Source organism: Pseudopipra pipra, chromosome 1 (assembly GCF_036250125.1).
Source record: "Pseudopipra pipra isolate bDixPip1 chromosome 1, bDixPip1.hap1, whole genome shotgun sequence".
NCBI classification, from domain to species: Eukaryota; Metazoa; Chordata; class Aves; order Passeriformes; family Pipridae; genus Pseudopipra; species Pseudopipra pipra.
The window spans coordinates 121,306,748-121,325,107 of record NC_087549.1 but is presented as its reverse complement, the minus strand read 5'-3'; the positions used below and the strand labels follow the sequence as shown (position 1 = coordinate 121,325,107).

General features: G+C 39.4%; 1 protein-coding gene across 3 annotated transcripts in view; it reads right to left on the bottom strand.

The window, feature by feature from the left end:
* Window positions 1-1,189: 1,189 nt before the first annotated feature.
* HIBADH (3-hydroxyisobutyrate dehydrogenase) overlaps window positions 1,190-18,360 on the bottom strand; it is a 90,088-nt gene continuing 72,917 nt past the window's right edge. For all 3 annotated transcript variants that reach the window (XM_064674289.1, XM_064674272.1, XM_064674281.1), the window contains 4 exons: window positions 18,120-18,253; window positions 17,495-17,571; window positions 10,452-10,608; window positions 1,190-2,181 (listed from right to left, as the gene is read on the bottom strand). In XM_064674289.1, coding sequence (XP_064530359.1) covers window positions 2,023-2,181; window positions 10,452-10,608; window positions 17,495-17,571; window positions 18,120-18,253 — 527 coding nt within the window. In that variant the 3' untranslated portion in view covers window positions 1,190-2,022. The remainder of the gene's footprint in view (window positions 2,182-10,451; window positions 10,609-17,494; window positions 17,572-18,119; window positions 18,254-18,360) is intronic.

The following is an 18,360-nucleotide window of genomic DNA, read 5'->3' as shown; positions in this document are numbered from 1 at the left end:
GACCACAGAACACTTTCTTGGTTTGCCAAAATGGCAGTTCTGGCAGCCTCTCCTCCAACTTGAGCACCCTATACTCTGGAGTAAGAATTTAAAATTTGATGAGAGGCTTTGAGGAAGGAGAAATGAACCCCAGGAAGCCTAAGCTACAAGCCTCTGAGAGAACCATAAAAATAACAACGAGGTTTCCACATACTTAACAGAAACTTTATGATTTCAGAGGCTAAAAGCTTCGAAGACTGGGTCTCACTGAGCATATTCTCTTTCGTCATGACTCCCAACAATTGTATGTGCATATAATGTCTTCAGAAAACAAATGGCTATGCTTCCTTTAAGCCCGGGTTACAGGTAAAACCAGGGTCACCAGCAAACACTTTCACAGCAAATGCTGCTACAGGCTGGGGCAGACAGTAGAAAGAAGCATCTCTCAGCAGTCCAGCTGATGCCAGCCAGATCTCAAAGTCATATAGAGAGGCTACAAACTTAACCAGACACTCCTACAATTCCTTACCTCATCCACTATAAAACTTCTAAATGAACAAAGATCCCACTGGCAAAAACATCCTTCACTAGTTGACCCCAAATTCATTACAAGACTAGATCCATCCTTTGTATTATGTGAGGCAGGAGTCCCATAGGAAAAAAAAAGTTGTAATGTGATCTTGTTGCCAGAGGTAAAACCATACATCTGCAACTATGGTTCTATGTTTCTCTGTTTTCCAGCATCAGAGTGGTTATGATGTTACTAAGTTGTTAAAATACAGTATCCAAGTTCTCTGACCATTCACAGAATTGAGCTAATTCATGTCCGGAATTTTGATAACCTAATGTGCACATATAAAAGGATCCATCATACAATCAAAACAGGACTGTAAATGCATAACTGATCATTACACTTAGAGCCTAAACGTGTGTAGTTCTAGCAAAATCAACATGAGTACTTATAAAGCCAAGTGTGTACCTGTACTCTTGCAAGACCAAGGAGACGGTAAATGGTTAAGGGAATACATACACAAATATATTACCATCTGCATTTCTTCAAAAGCTTTTGGAAAGCTTGGTTTTGCAAGATAAGCTGGTAATCTGTAGAAAACCAAGCAAATTAAAAAATAAGACCACTTAGTACAAGTTTTGGTTAATACTGTGTGTGCAAGACAGCATCAAAACAAAATGCAAATAATCATACAGCAAGTATTTACCAGTATAGATTTTATTTCTTTTCAAAATAATGGGGTTTGTTTAGATTTAAAATAATTCAGTAATTAACTAAAACGAATGTACACTTTGTTAGAACTTCTGGTAAGTGCCCATCTTGGGTTCTGAAAATGTGTGACAGAATACAAGAAAATATAAAATTGGGTTAGCAAAATACAATAACGGAACTTTACAAGAGGGACACACATTCTATATTATTTTAACTAAGTCTATCAGGTAAACATGCTGTAACAGCTTTCCACTTAGAACGAGTGCCTATAAACTTAATCTGCAACCTGAATCCCAGGACAAATTCACTTCTGATCAACCCAAGGCTAGTAGGTCCAAGGAAAAAAAAAAAATCCATATCAAGCTGTGTTTCTTCATTGAACAAATATTCCCTTTTTCCATAAAGTATTAATTTAAAATTTTAATAGATCACTATATATGATAAAATCACATTAAACATTCTCTTATTATTCATGATTCAACTACCTTTGTAGCCATAATGTAAGTTATTTTAAAAGCAAACAGTTAAGTGTTTAATAAAAAAATTCTTATTTACTGCATCTGGTGAAAAAAAAAATTGATGGTTCTTAAAAAAAGAAAAAAGGACTTGCTGTTGGCTGTTGCCAAACAATTCCTTCCTGTGACTTGCTTTTTCAAGAATTATAACGAAACTCTGGAGTTTGTTGTGATCTAGACAACCAAAGATGATTAGTCTGTATGGGAGCAGGATGCACAGTACTTGATTAAACCCACAAACTTCTCAAACGAGCTATAAGGATAGAAGAATGTGTTTTGTTATTGTGTCCATTTCCAAAGGACAGCTCACAAGGTTTCCTCCTCACGTAAAAACTGGAACACAGCTGAGAAGTCTTTCAGGGCATAGCCTTTGGCACACATCATCCTGTAGATCTGATGTGCCTGGGATCCCAAAGGAACTGGTGTCATCGAGTTAGTGGCAGAAAGCTGGGCCAAGCCAAGATCCTGTGGGGAGGAAGAAGAGAGAGGAAGAATGGAAGGAAAGAAAAAGAGAAAAAGTCACAGGAGTAACAATAAATAAACATGTACATATTATAAGTTATTTGGCTTCCAGTGTGACAAGAACTCTACTGCCAACAAATACAATACTCCGGCCTTAAAATTTCTATCCTGGAAGAAGTGAGTCTTATTCAGTTTTTATTCTTTAAAACAGTAATTCAGTGTTATTCAACAGAAAAACCTCAAACTTTTCCACCACCTTAAGAACAGGAGGAATTTTAAGATTCTAGATCACTATCTAACCTGGTAGCAAGACTCAGACTCTTCCCCACTGTGTTATGTCATCTCCAAAAAGAAAATCTCCCTGGCTATTCACTGAAACTTTCAGAACATAGGTTCTAATAGCATCATTTGCTTGTTTGGGCAAGAGGACTTCTTTATTTCTAGAAACTAGTTACGAATCAAGCAGAAGGAATTTAAAAAACAAGAAAATTGAAGCCACTTAGCATACACACATTTAGCATAATGTAACCAGTTAATAGCAAAATGAGAAGCATAGGGTCCTTTGTGAATATAAACGGTTTGGAGCCTTAACTGGAAGGGTGTATTAGAGAGTTCCTCAGGGGACTGTCCTGGGTCTGCTACAATTCAAAGTTTTCTTTAGTGACTTTCTTTAATAAAGGGATACAGAGAATAATGCCACTGCATTTTTAAACACTAAATTTGGGGCAAAAAAGGGAGGGAAGGTTCAAAGAGGATGAATTTGAAACCTATCCTCCAAGAGTCCTTGGTCAATTTCAATTACAGTCATAATCTGAAATAAATAGCAGAGAAGCCAAAGGAGAGTACCAGGTACTATGACTAACCATGGTTAGCCAGAAATAGTCAGCTATAGTCATTTCTATCCAAAATGACAAGCTAGGCTGGAGGATGCCTTGAACTCTAAGCTGAATAAGACATGAAACCAACCAAAGCAGGAAGTGCTAAAAAGGGCCTGTATATATAAACAGATCTCTTGTCTAAGTAAGAAAGTAATGCCTGCACTTGCACTCAAGGCTGCCTTTATAAGGTCTTGTTAATGAAATCAATTTTGTTATCCACATTCCAAGAAAGATGCAAAAGAACCTCTCAAGTGATACTAGGAAATCCCTAGATTTCCTGTCCATCCAGAACTATAGTGTTTTATAGAATCTGTTGTGTGACTGATTTTTTTCCTTGTTTTTAAATGGTTTGGGTTGGAAGGGACCTTAAAAATCATCTAGTTCCAACTCCCCCCCCCAGTTATGGGCAGGGACACCTTCCACTAGACCAGGTTGCTCCAAGCCCCATCCAACCTGGCCTTGAACACACACTTCCAGGGATAGGGCATCCACAACTTCTATGGGCAACTTGTTCCAGTGCCTCACCACCCTCACAGCAAAGAACGTCTTTCTAATATCTAACCTAAATATTTCAGTTTGAAGCCACTACCCCTTGTCCTGTTACTACGCGCCCTTGTCAAGTCTCTCTCCATGTCTCTTGTGGGCCTCCTATACGTCCTGGAAGGTCTCCCTGGAGCCTTCTCTTCTTTAGGCTGAACAACCCCAACTTTCTCAGCTTGTCTTCACAGGAGAGATGATCCAGCCCTCTTCATCGCCCTCCTCTGCGCTCACTCCAGCAGGTCCCTTTTCATTTTATGTTGGAGGCCCCAGGGCTGGATGTAGCACTCCAAGTGGGGTATCACAAGAGCAGACAGAGGGGGAGAATCACGTTCCTTGTCCTGCTGGCCATGCTGCTTTTGATGCATCCCAGGATGCGTATGAATTTCTGGGCTGCAAGTGCACATTGCCAGGTCACACTGAGCTTCTTGTCAACCAACACACCCAAGTCCTTCTCCCCAGGGCTGCTCTCAATCCATTCTCTGCCCAGCCTGTATCTGTGCTTTGGGATTTCCCTGACCCGAGTGTAGCACCTTGCACTTGGCCTTGATGAGCTTCACGAGGTTTGCACGGGCCCACCTCTCACACTTGTCAAAGCCTTTGAGTACCTCAGCCTTCTCCAAATCCCAGACAACCAGGTCTCCTGTTTCCTTCTGGAGAGGACCTCCATTTTCCCTGGTCTTCTTTTTATCACCAATGTACCTACAGAAGCTTTTCTTGTTGCCCTTGAAGTATCTGGACAAATTTAATTCTATCAGGGCCTTCCCTTTAATTTGACCCATAAGCTTTCAGTCAGCTCCTCATCCATCCCCAGGAGGAGCTCCATGCACTCCAGCTGGTCAATGACATAGAGGGCGACATCCCCCCCTCATCTACCTGCTTGCCCTTCCTAAAGAGCCCATATCCTTCCACTCCAGCACTCCAGTCACAGGAGCCATCCCACCATGTCTCCATGACGCCAACAAGATCACAGCCCTGCAGGCACACACACAGCATGTGCATAGAGTCATTTAAGTTGGGCTCTGATGAAGCCAATTCACTGGCTGCAATTCCTTTGTGTTGCTCTTCAGGTGCTCTCCTGCTGACCTGCAATCCATCTACAGGCTCTGGGTAGCTATTGCTGTCACTGGCATCAAATTGGTAGGAGTGGGATGGATGGAGGTTCCCCTCCTCCAGCAAGTTTAGTTTAAAGCCCTCTTCACCAGCTGCACAAGCCTGTAACTGAAGATGCTCTTCTCCTTCTCTGACAGATGGACCCCATCTTTGATACAGAAGAACTGAGAGACTGTAATACTGCTGAGAGCACCTTTGACTTCTCAGGAATGACTTACAAGACAGGTCTTTACTTTCTGTGTGTCTGGATTTGAATTAGCACAAGGAAATTCAAGATCTTACTCTACTCTCTAAATGTCACTTCGATCTGTAAATCGGCTCTATAAAGGTCATTCTGATACAAATCAGAATTACAGTTACTTTTCCTATTACCCTTGAATGACTTCAAGATCTAGGAAAATGGAAAAACATATATTTTAGATGACACAAGATCCAAAACAGTTTTCATCTGCATCAGGGTAGAGCATTTCTTCTTGTCTAGCAACTCTGTTGAAAGACTGATGACATGACAAATCTAGGAACAGTTACTTTAACCTCACTTAAAATAAGATATTCTATGACATATTCCTAGCTTCTTATAAATGCTCTTTGTGAAACCTGTCCCATATTATTCCTTTTATTCAAGAAAGCTTAAATCATGTAATGGAATATTAGAACGGCAAAATCATCTAACTCCAAACTAGGGAAGGGACATTCACAGAAATAATCCCTGAAAATTCTGAATAGACTTCTAGCATAAATAGAGTTTCATAAATGTCTTGGTTTTGGCCAATGACAGAGTTAATTTTTCACAGTAGCTGGGAGGGGGCAGAGCCTGGAGCCCTATGGGCGTGGTCAAGACCCTAATGTTATTCAATACCATCTTACGCCATTGTCAGGGGCAGGGGAAAGGCACTCTCTCTTACTTCCAGGAAGAAAGCATGTTCCTTTCTGGAGGACAAGGAAAAGCTGGCGGACGGAGGGTCTGTTCACCATTGCTTTTCACTGTCCCAGACTTGGTGAGTGTTTTGCATGTAAATCACCCTCTCTTTGTACATAAAATCATAGAATCAGCCGGGTTGGAAGGGGCCTCTGAGATCATCAAGTCCAACCCTTGATCCACTACTGCTGCGGTTACTAGACCATGGTACTAAGTGCCACATCCAGTCTCTTTTTAAAAATCTCCAGGGATGGAGAATCCACCACTTCCCTGGGCAGCCCATTCCAATGTCTGACCACCCTCTCTGTAAAGAAATTCTTTCTAATATCTAACCTAAACCTCCCCTGGCACAACTTGAGACCATGCCCTCTTGTCTTGCTGATAGTTGCCTGGGAAAAGAGACCAACCCCCACCTGGCTACAACCTCCTTTCAGGGAGTTGTAGAGAGTGATGAGGTCTCCCCTGAGCCTCCTCTTCTCCAGGCTAAACAACCCCAGCTCCCTCAGCCTCTCCTCATAGGACTTGTGCTTGAGTCCCTTCACCAGCCTCGTTGCCCTCCTCTGGACCTGCTCCAGCACCTCAATATCCTTCCTGAACTGAGAGGCCCAGAACTGGACACAGTACTCCAGGTGTGGCCTCACCAGCGCTGAGTACAGGGGAAGAATCACTTCCTTGGACCTGCTGGCCACACTGTTCCTGATACAGGCCAGGATGCCATTGGCCTTCTTGGTCACCTGGGCACACTGCTGGCTCATGTTCAGCTTCTTGTCAATCCAAACTCCCAGGTCCCTTTCTGTCTGGCTGCTCTCCAGCCACTCTGTGCCCAGCCTGTAGCGCTGCATGAGGTTGTTGTGGCCAAAGTGGAGGACCCGGCACTTGGCCTTGTTGAACCTCATCCCACTGGAATCAGCCCAGCTCTCCAACCTGTCCAGGTCCCTCTGCAGAGCCCTCCTGCCTTCCAGCTGATCGACACTCCCCCCCAGCTTAGTGTCATCTGCAAATTTGCTGATGATGGACTCATCCCCTCATCTAAATCATTAATAAAGATATTAAACAGGACTGGGCCCAACACTGATCCCTGGGGGACACCAGTAGTGACTGGCCACCAACTGGATGCAGCCCCGTTCACCACCACTCTCTGGGCCCGGCCCTCCAGCCAGTTCCTAACCCAGCACAGGGTGTCCCTGTCCAAGCCGTGGGCTGCAGCTTTTTCAGGAGAATGCTGTGGGAGACGGTGTCAAAGGCCTTGCTGAAGTCCAGGTAGACATATCCACAGCCTTCCCCTCATCCACCAGACGGGTCACCTGATCATAAAAGGAGATCAGGTTGGTCAGACAGGACCTGCCCTTCCTAAACCTGTGCTGGCTGGGTCTGATCCCTTGTCCATCCTGTAGGTGCTGTGTGATTGCACTGAGGATGATCTGCTCCATAATAACATGTTTATTATTAGTTTCTTATCTCATTGCTGTTTCCAGTAAATTGTTCTTATCTCAACCTCTGCCTTTTGTGTCTCTCACCAGAGGAGAAGGGTAGTGGCTCGCGGGTTTTCTTTTCAGAGTGAGTACTAAATTGGGGAATACCACTCATAAACCAATAAAGTAGGTCTGTTCACTTTAATAATGAAACTCTGGTTCCAAAATGGCTGAAACATTTAACAACATTTCAGCAGTTAAATGGACAAGGACTCCTGACTCTGAAGTGCTGGAAAGTTGTTTTGCTTTTTAAACTCCATTCCCTATCTGAAAAAGTAAAAATGAGAGCACAGTTTATGGCTCTTCTCATACTCTTTGGAACTGACAACGTCTTCCAGATATCTCAGTGCACTGAATATTCTAACCACTTTTTCTCAGCTTGGAATAGGGAAACAGATTCTCTTTTGCAATCTGCTTCCAATGCTCCCTTTGGAATTACCTGGTTCCTTACATTTATTTTGCAGTTGATGTAAATGAATCTGCCATTTGGAATAAAGCTCAAAGGCCGTCTTGACATGACCCAAGAAGAATATGATATAAATTCATCTCTTCAAAGTTGACATTTAATTAGCAATTGTGCTGTCAATGAAAGATGGAACTTCTGGTCTGCAATGCCTTGGACACAAAGGTGGTGTGGGGAAATAAACTAGATCTTTTCAATGCAAAATCTTTAGAGCAGGTTTCATATCAAGTTGACTAAATTCTATGTTTCAATATCAAATTATAAGACCAAACAGCTTTTCAGAGGTCTCTGGAAAACTTTTCTGACCCAAATACTTAAAATAAGGATCCTGTGGCTTTGTTTGAGAGATCCATTGCTGACAAAATATTTTAAGAAAGCCTTTGACTTCTACCATATCTGATACGTGAGCACTAACTTGAGGTTTATTAACTGTGTTTAGTGACTGTTACTGAGGCACTCCTAGATATTTTCAGGGTTTTCACTACCTCCTTCTCCTTTAAATATGTACTTTTCTATTCTTAAGTGGCAAAATCATGCTCTGCATTTCCCATAAAAAAATCTCCATCTCAAACAATTCACAAACTACATGATATATCACATGAAATGGATAGTAGCAAAAGTCTTTCCATGAACTAAGGGGTAGTGTCTTCAAAGAGGTCACCACTGCACCAAATAATAGCCTGAACGTGATCAGCTGTCTTGGCTACTTACTCATTCAAGAAATCTTCCATCTATATAGAATAACATAGCATTGTTCAAGAGGCATGAGAGGAATTTAATGTCTTTCCTGGTTATTGAGGATTCTAGCCTAAAGAAGGCACTCACTCTTCAGGACTGTCAAGAGAGGGAGTCAGAAAAGGTGAACAGCAATTACAGACTCTGAGGAACTCTCCTCTTGGTTATCACTGATACTTTACAACCAAAAGCTGGCAGTTTAAACAGGCACAAGCCAGGCTGCTATTCCTCCAATGAAAGTAAATATCTTTCAGGGCAGCTTCCAGGAGAGATGCTGGTCCCCCTTAGAAGTAGACCAAAGGAAAAAAAAATACCTTTATAAAGAAACTTAAAAGACAGGGAAGGAAATATGTGCCCCTAACACATTTATACTGTAAGGTTATTCTGGACAAGATTAAGAGGTATGAATTATGAGACGAGAGATTGCAGTATGAAACAAGGCATAACAGACAGAACAGATTCTGGAACCAGCACACAAGATGGAAACAAGCTCTGAGGCAGGATCAAGATCGGGTTGCTTACCTCTAATCAATAGCTCTGGCAAACTCCAAACAATAACCTAACACTTTTATAAATCAGTAATTTAAACACCACTTTATTGTCCCCTATGTTCAATGGTATGAACATGATGTAAAAACTCCTGTTTGCCAATATTTTAACCCATCCCTCAAAGAAATGAAAGTACCTGATCATTGGTCCATAAACTTAAAATGTAGCGGGTCAGCCATTGAAGGGTTTTGAGCCATGTAGCATTAGCAAAGTTTTTCGATGCTACCACATGCAAAACACTCTGGACCCACTCTGGACAGAATCTGTCTAATTTCATTGAATGTGCAAACGCACCAATTGTCCTAAATCAACTGCGAAATGACAGGAACAGTATCGGTATGCAGGTATGATATACAGGAGCTCCAGCACTTCAGAGATTTGCATGTCAATATCTGAGTTTGTTCACCACCTTTCAGAATGTTGTTTTAGTTTTAAGTGCTAAATTTCCACTCTTTGTGGAAGAGCTGAAAATGGACAGGATACCTAACCAGCTGGGAGCACTCATAAACTGGTATGCCTAAAACCTAGCCTGTATGAACTAAAATGCCTCCCTCAGAACAGTATCTCCACGAAACTGATATTCAGTGTGAAATTATTTTCTGCACTTACAATTCCTAGATGAGAGATCTCTTCCAGGGCTGATTTTATAATTTACGTCAGGCAATCACTGTGCTCAGTTCAGAAGTAGTTCAAGAGTCAGTTCTACAGCTCCTTCCTCCAACTGTGCATCCTCATCAGTGGGGTGTAGAGCCCTGACTTCCTCGCCTACTTTCCTCTGGCCTCTAAGAGCTTTGCTTTCCTGACCACAGAGTGACTCGGGACAGTGCTTTTCCTGGAACAGTCAAGAGCACGGCAGCAAGTGGATTCTCCTGGGATGGGTAACAGCAGCTTTTCAACTTGTTCATGCTGAGAAGACCCTAACTCCCAGAACTCCCACTTCATGGAGAAGAATTACTTCTATTAATTTAGATTACTAGGTTATTATTCACGAGAAGCACGGTTTCTGCCACTAAGACAATTCAGGAGGGCTCACGATGTAGACATCTGCAGAAGATCAGCCTGTAGGGATATGGGTTGAAATCTGTTTGCTTTCTGCATTCAAAATGGCCTTAGGCAGAAGGACAAGCACATAAGCAATTGGCTTAGCAAGGACAGGGATGCTAGAGAGCTTGCCCAATAGTACAGTTTAGACATCTAGAAGAAAGTGGGCCCAAAATCCGAGATGCTTATGCCACTATTAGCAACTAATTAAATCACCTGGATTCCCCAAATTCTCTCTTGAACTTAGGCTCCTAAATTCTAGAGCAGTCACGCAAGAGGCACCTAAATGGCTTGCTGAACGCTCACCTTACACATAAGTCCACTAGGACTCCTTAAGGCAAAACTCAAAAAGACAGTGTATATAATCCCAATGAGTGGCTCAGCAGTAACAGTGGCTAGAAAGAAGCTAGAGGTTAAGGAAAAGCTCCCTAAACAACTCATTAATTCAGAGTTACAGGAAGAGGCTGGGTTCCCTTCCTGTAATCACAAATTTTCACTAAGAAGAATGTTTGTAAGAAGCCCAGAGAGAAGCAACTGCACATACTTCACATGCAAGTGTTACGTACCTTAGCCATGAGTGTTGTTCCAAAGCCACCTTGGTAATTATTAGCAGAGGGTACTCCTTCCATCACCCCAGGAACAGGGTTGTACGTATCGCTTGACCAACAGCGACCTGAGCTCATATTTAGGATTTTGGCCAGCAGCTTTGGGTCAAGGCCTAATCTGTCAAAGGTCAAGGAAGAGAAGTGTTAATGTCAAAATGCACAAGACATGGGTGACTTGTTTTATATCTTAGAACCCTACCGTCATTCCTCTCCCTTTATTATAAGTCATGAAAAATGACAGAGTATTGATATTGGGGGCAGGGATGTTGTATCTTAAATTAAAGAGCATCAATCCACCATTTAAGCAATAGGTTTTCAGAGCCGTTTTCCTTTTGCACTAAGCAAATCCTCTTCACCCAGCAATTTTGAAAGTGCAGGAGAAATAAAGGTCCTCTGAGAACAGTAGTTCCCTGGTATTTCAATTACTAAAAGGCATTCTCTATTCTGCTACCTACTTGGTCATATACTTGTTCTTCATATCAAAATTATACTCTCTAAACAAAACAAAAAATTTACAAGGAAACATGGCAACATGAAAGTACTTGTGTGATGCATTTATATGTGAATGCCAGTGCATTTCTGAAGTAAACAAGGTAACGCAAATGATTCTGCTCTAGTAATGTGAATAAAAATGCTACACTTTGCAAAAAATATTACTGTTGCGTACATCTGTACATTTGTGGCTTTGCTATTATTAAATCTTCATTATATACTCTTGCTTATGAGGCAAGTCGGCGTCTCACTCTGACACGTTATCTATTTGCAAACATATATTATAGTTCTGGGTCAACTGCTGATAAGGTTACTGATCCCGATAAAACAAAGCTTGTCCAAGTAGAAACGTCATTTGTTCTACCACAGAGACGATGCCATAAACTGCTGCTCAGTGTAGACCCTGAAAATTCTTCAATATTATAGGAAATTAATCCTCTTATGAATTCACATTTATGCTGATAATAAATGGCAGGTGTAATTCTACATCAATTCCATTTATACCAAGGACGAGCAGCAGCAGTTCATCTGGCCCTGTACAAATGTTCAGCTACGCTCAGGACAAAAAAGAAAGCAAGGGCATTATGTCCAGTAACAATCCAAGATGAGAAAAGGACATTTTAAATATATCACAACCTTCTACAAAGGGTTTTTTATAGAATTCAATGCTCTTTACATTAGCTCCTACACCACAGACTTCTGCAGATCTCCATAGCCTAACACTGCTTCCGGGCACTGTATCACTCAAAGTTTTAATTTATAGATGAAAAAAGCTTACCAATGGAACAGTTGCTAAAATGCATGTCTATTTCTTTCAGTAGGCATTTTGGATTTGAAAAACTACATTTAAGACAGACATAGGGTGGCTCCTATTTCTATAATGGCATGTGCCTCCTGCAATTCTGCCATCCTAATGCAAAGCAAGATCATTTTCTGTACCTCGGATAGCTTTTTAGCACTACTGCTGTGTACTCTTATTTATGATTTGCTGCAGCAACCCTTGGAATTCAATGGAAAGTCTCCTGCTGGTCTGAATGGGATCAAGCTTTATTATCCTCCCCTGTTTTTTCAACCCTCTGATTCAACTGAATGCTTTCAGTGGCCATTTATTAAAAAAAAGTATTTTTCAGTACCAATATGTTTTCACAATAAATTGTACTCTTATCTTGCATAATGCATCAAAGTCTTCATCAAAAGCCACTCTGAATAAGAGCTTGAATTGTTGTAATAAAAAACCCCCTGCATTGTGGGAGCATTCAAAGCCTAAGCTTGCAAATATACAAAGGTTGCTTTTTTTTCCCCCAAAACAAATCTCTTGGTTTGTTTGTTTCCTTATCATTGTTATATCCAGATCAGTATTTTTAACAATATAGAGCCTATTTGTGCCATATCTAGCTGCAAGCAGAGGCCCCTAATTACAGCTGTGAGTATATTGCAAGACAGAGAGCTTATTATTTCAAAACACATATAACCCTCCCAAAGAATGCTCTTCTTACAGTGTTCCAACTACCTCTCTATGAAAGTATACTTTTAAAAACATGTGTGTATTATACAGATATGTAAACTACTGTCTTGGACTAGATCTGGCATGTTTTTGCTCTCTGAAAAGAAAAAGGAAGATAGTTTGTATCCCTGCTTCTTCAAAATTCATTGCTCTTAAACACCATGCAGCTTCTCTTCAGGAGACCTGAACCTATTTTTTTTTCTCCTTTTCAGCAAGTGTACCATTAATAAGAGCAAGTTAGAAGTGCTTTGCATTTCATCTTTCTGAAGATTCATCCACTGGTGCATATATAACTGACAGTTAAAATTAGACATATATTAAAATCAGTTACTGAAGAAGTCCTCTGTCTTCCACTGTGCCCAAAGCCTGTAATGGTCTGAAACCAGCTAGAATATACAGTAATTGTCATTCAGCGAGAGTCTATCCTAGAAAGTCATGCTTCAGTGGAGAAGACTGAGTTTCCATTTGAAATCAACAAATTAATCCAAGACAGGTATCTGAAAGGGCAAGTTTAATAGGAAGCAGCTACTGGGCTCTCAACCATGATAAAATGTTATTGCTGTTTCCCTGTAAATTGGCTGGGAACATACGATACTCTCTGCATAAGAGCTCCATTGCTGTTCAAGAGATATACTGCTCAAGCTATCAAAATGATGACAGTCTGCCAGTCCCCATAACAACTTGCCATTGGACATGAGAAGAGCTTGTGCATGTGTGTGTGAATTTACAATTACCAAAACGTTCTTCTCCCTTATAAGCAGAAAAGAAGCCCATGTATTAACTGTACTTATAATAAAGCAAAAACAATTGCTTCCTGCAAATCAATGCTTCTTCAATAACATTCCTAATGAAGTGAACAGCAGAAACTCAGCAAGAGACACACATATCAAAAAAAAAAAAAGTTAAAAAAGGATCCCCTCAGGCCACTGCTCAAAACTCAAGTTTTGCTGAGCTTTGACAAAACCAGATACTGAATATGCTCCTCCAAAAGTTCAGTCTGGAACAGATACAAAAACTGAAATAGTGTCTCACAAGAAAGACACATCCTGGTCTCATTTTAAGGTGTAGCAACTGAAGTAGTCAAACTGTTGAAAGTTTCCCATCTCAGAGTGCTTTCAATAAGTATTATGTAAAGGTAGGACCCTTCTGCCACAGTTAAAAATTACTTGGTCACTGGCATTTTAAACAAGGTAAGTGCTTTCCAGTGTCATTACTGCACCCTCACAAGACTTAGCTGTAGTTCCATGCCAAAGACAGCAGAGCCACAGTTTCTTGGAGGAGTTATTTTTCAAGATACTCTTTCTAAAATTTGCAGTGCAGGTGTGTCCATGGCTAATCATTCCTCAGCCTGTAGAACATGCTCCTCTCTACAGTGTCAACTCTCATTTCTGCTCCTCTCTTGCATCCACAGGGGTGCTCACAGAAACCAGACTTAGAGACTATGTTTAAACTCAGCAAGAGAAGAAGTAGTTCTTTTATCATCTTTTCACTTTATGTATCTAAAAAAGCAAGTGGGCACAAATCCACATACAGTAAAATTGCGTAGGAAGGAGTTGTATTTCCAGCTTTTGGCAGAAATCTGGGTGCCACTGCCTCCTCAGAGAGATAATTTTCTCTACTGTTGGAAGTACAAAAGTGATTTTGGAGTGAGGTTATTGCCATAGAGCCCTTACTGCTCTCCTAGTCCCTTATATCTCAACTATATTAAGCAATCTTGTCCTGTCTTGTGCCACCACATAAGCCCTTCTCTGAGACTTTGCAGCTAGTTTCTGAAGGAACCGCAAACTGCCTGTCAGGCAGCAACTTCCAACTGACCTAAACACAAACCAGGTATCAGCAATATATAATTTCTGAGCTTTATTTTGCTGGTATGAAAAATTGTTTCACTGGAACTCAGGGCTCAGTGAAACAAAGCTACTGACACTGAGATGATCAGCAAAATGAAAAAGACAAATAGTTTCTAACTGTGGATGGTAGCACTTAATGTTTTATTTCATATTTGTGAAGCTTACATGTACTCTCTGTGTTGGTTTGACACAGGAAGTCAGTAAGTATTTTGCAATATGCACATTATCCATAAAACTGCATAGCAAAATCTACTCGAGATTTTTCCCCTGAAAAGTTGCACTAACATGCTAGAAAAGAAAAGACAAATGATAATGCAAATTCATTTCCAAAATGTCTGCCATACCTTTTAATTGTTACTAGCAACATTCATAAAGCATCAGGAAAGTAAAGGAAAAACAAGCATTTTATTGGGCAGAACTAAGGATGGGAATTTTTTAAAAAATTATTTATGCAATCTAATCCAAATAGTTTCCAGTGAAAATGGACATCTTCATTAGTAAATGAGGATGATGAGTAAATAAAGATGATGTTAAAGTAGAAAAGCAAGTGGAATATAAACACAAAAATTACACAGCAATATTGCCCATTTTTCTGGGAGTTTATTGTAGGACTTTTTAATGTTGTGGTTTTTTTCCCCCTCACCACATTCTATTTGTCACTTATGTTGAATTTTGGAAAAATTCTATAATTTCAAATATAAAATAAATAATGTAATTTAAAAATCTGAAATTAATAAACCAGTCACTCTAACTACTTCAGAAAATGCAAACTTAGACTGCTTGGTTTACGAAAACATTACCGACGAAGTGGTTTATTAATAGAATTAACATCATATTGTTTTGAAGATTTAAGCTCAAAGGTGATGGAGGTGTTGTAATATGACTTTCTAGTTATATCTACTTCAGAGAACAATATTTTGAATAATTATCCAAAGTCCCTAAAACTCAATTTAAATGATGCAGCAGACACACACAATGGATGATATAAAGACATTTTATATTCTATCTAAAAGTTACGAACATGTCTAAGTTCCACAATTCCTACTCTGAATATTTAGATATTCAGTATCCTTTATCATTATTAGGTCAGAGCCACACTTTTTTCACTAGATATGCATCAATTCAATAAATCAAGCTCAGCTTCTCACTCTCTCCGGACTAGGCAACCACACTATCCTTTGAGTTTTAGACTTGGAAAAAAAAAAAATCACAAATTTACTGCTATAGCAAAACTTCTTATAATTAGAATGACAAGTGTTAACTTGCACATTAGAAATTTTTACACACCCGAAGTGGAAAGCTCTTATTCTAGATATAAGGAGAAGTCATCTTCTCCAGCATCTAAATCGCAGCAAATTAAAATCAATGCAAGGGTTCTAAATTACTTCATAAGGCTTTAAATTACTGCCTCTGTCTTAAGCCTCATGCAGTTTTGGACTAAATGAGATTACGCTTTTTGTATAATTTTGATTACAATCTGCAGGTTTCTTCTATAATAAATACAGTTCCTTTTTGATAACCTTGATTGTAGGGCAGGAAGGTTTATATATTGTCACTGGACTTTTGCTTACAAATGCTGAATACAAATTCAGGTAAAATTTAAACTGGAAAAGGAAAAAATGAAAAATGAAAATCCTAAACACTTTCAAGCTACAGTGACTGCAGACATCAACTTGCTCTGCACAGGGTTTACATGCCCAGAATATCTGTCTTCCAAACCTCTTGATTTTATTTTACCTTCAATTTTAATTCTAATCATTGCTACAAATGTAGATAAAACTATAACAAAAAATCAGTTACATGTGCTTTATTAAGTGAATCGTGACTTAAAGCAGAACTTGATGAAAGCTTTCTGGATTACACTGGATTACAATAGTTGTAAACAATGCTACTGGTTTTATTATGCCTCGATGCAGACATGCTTCAGTATTTTACAGACTCTCAATTTTAAAATGTAAATGGTACAGGATATTGATAAACCAATTAGCACTGATGCAAAGCAAATTCCTCTTTTATCTCAATTACAACATGACAACTTAATAGGTCAAGATAGTCTAACATCTGAGACAAGGGCAATTCAATAAAACAACTGCATCTTGATATGGTAATTAAGAGGAAATGTGAATCCATTACATTGTCTCATGTACATGCACATATGTAGGTGTTCCTTTTATTTCTTTAAGCATTTGATACCCTGTTACTGTTTTTATAGTGTATCAAATCCACATGAACACAGCTGAGCCCAGTAGATAAGTATCTACAATAGCTGTAGTTTTAACAGGCAAATTTTAAGGATGCAACTGCACAGAAAAATAATTCATGGAAAACCCTTAAAAGATACACAATTGCAAACACAAGACTTCTTTGTCTATAAATTTGCAAATTATTCAGATCTGGCTAAAAGAATTTATGAAAGCTTCAAATACTGTGATACGGAACTGGTATTTGCATGGACTCTATTGGAAAATAAAATCAAAAAGCCACAGCAAAATAAATAGGTTACAACTGGAAAGTAAAAATAATTTTGCTTGAATATGCTGTCACTTAGAAGTATCACATGCTAGAAAAGAAATGGTAATCTTAGCATTGACAAGAATGCAGAGGAGCATACTGCAGCTCTTTGACAAGCTAGGAGTTTTGGCAATTAGGACAAACTGCACTCAAAAAGTTGAAGAAAGGTAGATGTTCTGTTTTATGCTTAGATCTTAATTTGATACACATACTGTAGTACAAGTTTTGTTTTACAATATATTTTGGAACAATTTAACAAAGTAAACAGAGCCAATGAGAGCCATATGGGAGTGTAATACTCTGAATAAACTGTACATTAGCTTAGAATACAAACAAAAACCTACCTCTGTATTATCTCTGCATGTTTACAATGCAAGACAAACATTATTGCACGCTGCACTACAGTAGAACAAATAAATTCGTAACTTCAGATGCAGAATGCAACAGCCAATACAACAAAATATTCCCATTCTGAAACCCCCTACTTTATTAAATAATCCCTTTAGCCTGTTATTAACTTTATAAGACAACTTCTTGCAAAAATTTATCTGTGCCATTTAATCATCATTGTCTCAGCAAAATCAACCATAATACACGAAAACTGTAAACACAGAAAAAATGCTTCAATCCCGTACAAAAATCAAACAAACCTGATTCCAAGATTCATAGTCTCAGCAGTTCCAATCATACTGATGGCCAAGAGCATGTTGTTGCAGATCTTTGCAGCCTAAAATGTCATGAAACCATCAATTAGTTCACGCATTTTCGTAGACCTAACATGTAGGAATCATCTTTAACTAGGCTCAGGACAGTATGATCAAATATATTTTGGCAGCTCTCTTCTAGAGGTAGCACCAGTAAGCACAGATCTATGATAGTACAGTTAATGAAAGCTGCTCTATGGCTCCTTCAGAGATTAAGAAGTACTTTTTTTCTTCGTACAGAAGGTCAGTTAGTATACAGAGAATGTAGGGGTTCTTTGTCCTTCAGAATATCCAGTAAATCTAAATTTAGAAGAAACAAAATTAAAATATCCCCCTTTAAGTAGTATAATCTCAACAAGCCAATGTGGATAAACACCAATCAGACTTTGGTACTAAGCTATACAACATACTGGACAAAAGGGCCATAAGACAAGTAAACAAGCAAACAAGTATGAAGTATGAGGATATATTATAATGCATTTAGCCCTGAAATAAAAGAGTAGGTATCAGTACAGAAAAAGCCAGAAAAACGTAAGACTAAGATAACAATTAACCCTTCAGAAAGCATTACCTGTCCGGTTCCAACCTCTCCACAGTAAATCACATTAGAACCCATGCATGTTAGCAACTCTTTGGCAGCATTAAATTCTTGTTCCACTCCACCAACCATGAAAGTAAGGTTTCCAGCTCGAGCAGCTCCAACACCTGAATCAAGACAACATTGGATTTAATACCATTATTAGAAAACCCAAAAACTTAAGTAGTTTGTCTTATCAATTAGGGTCTGGTGATGCAATACTAACACTGCACTT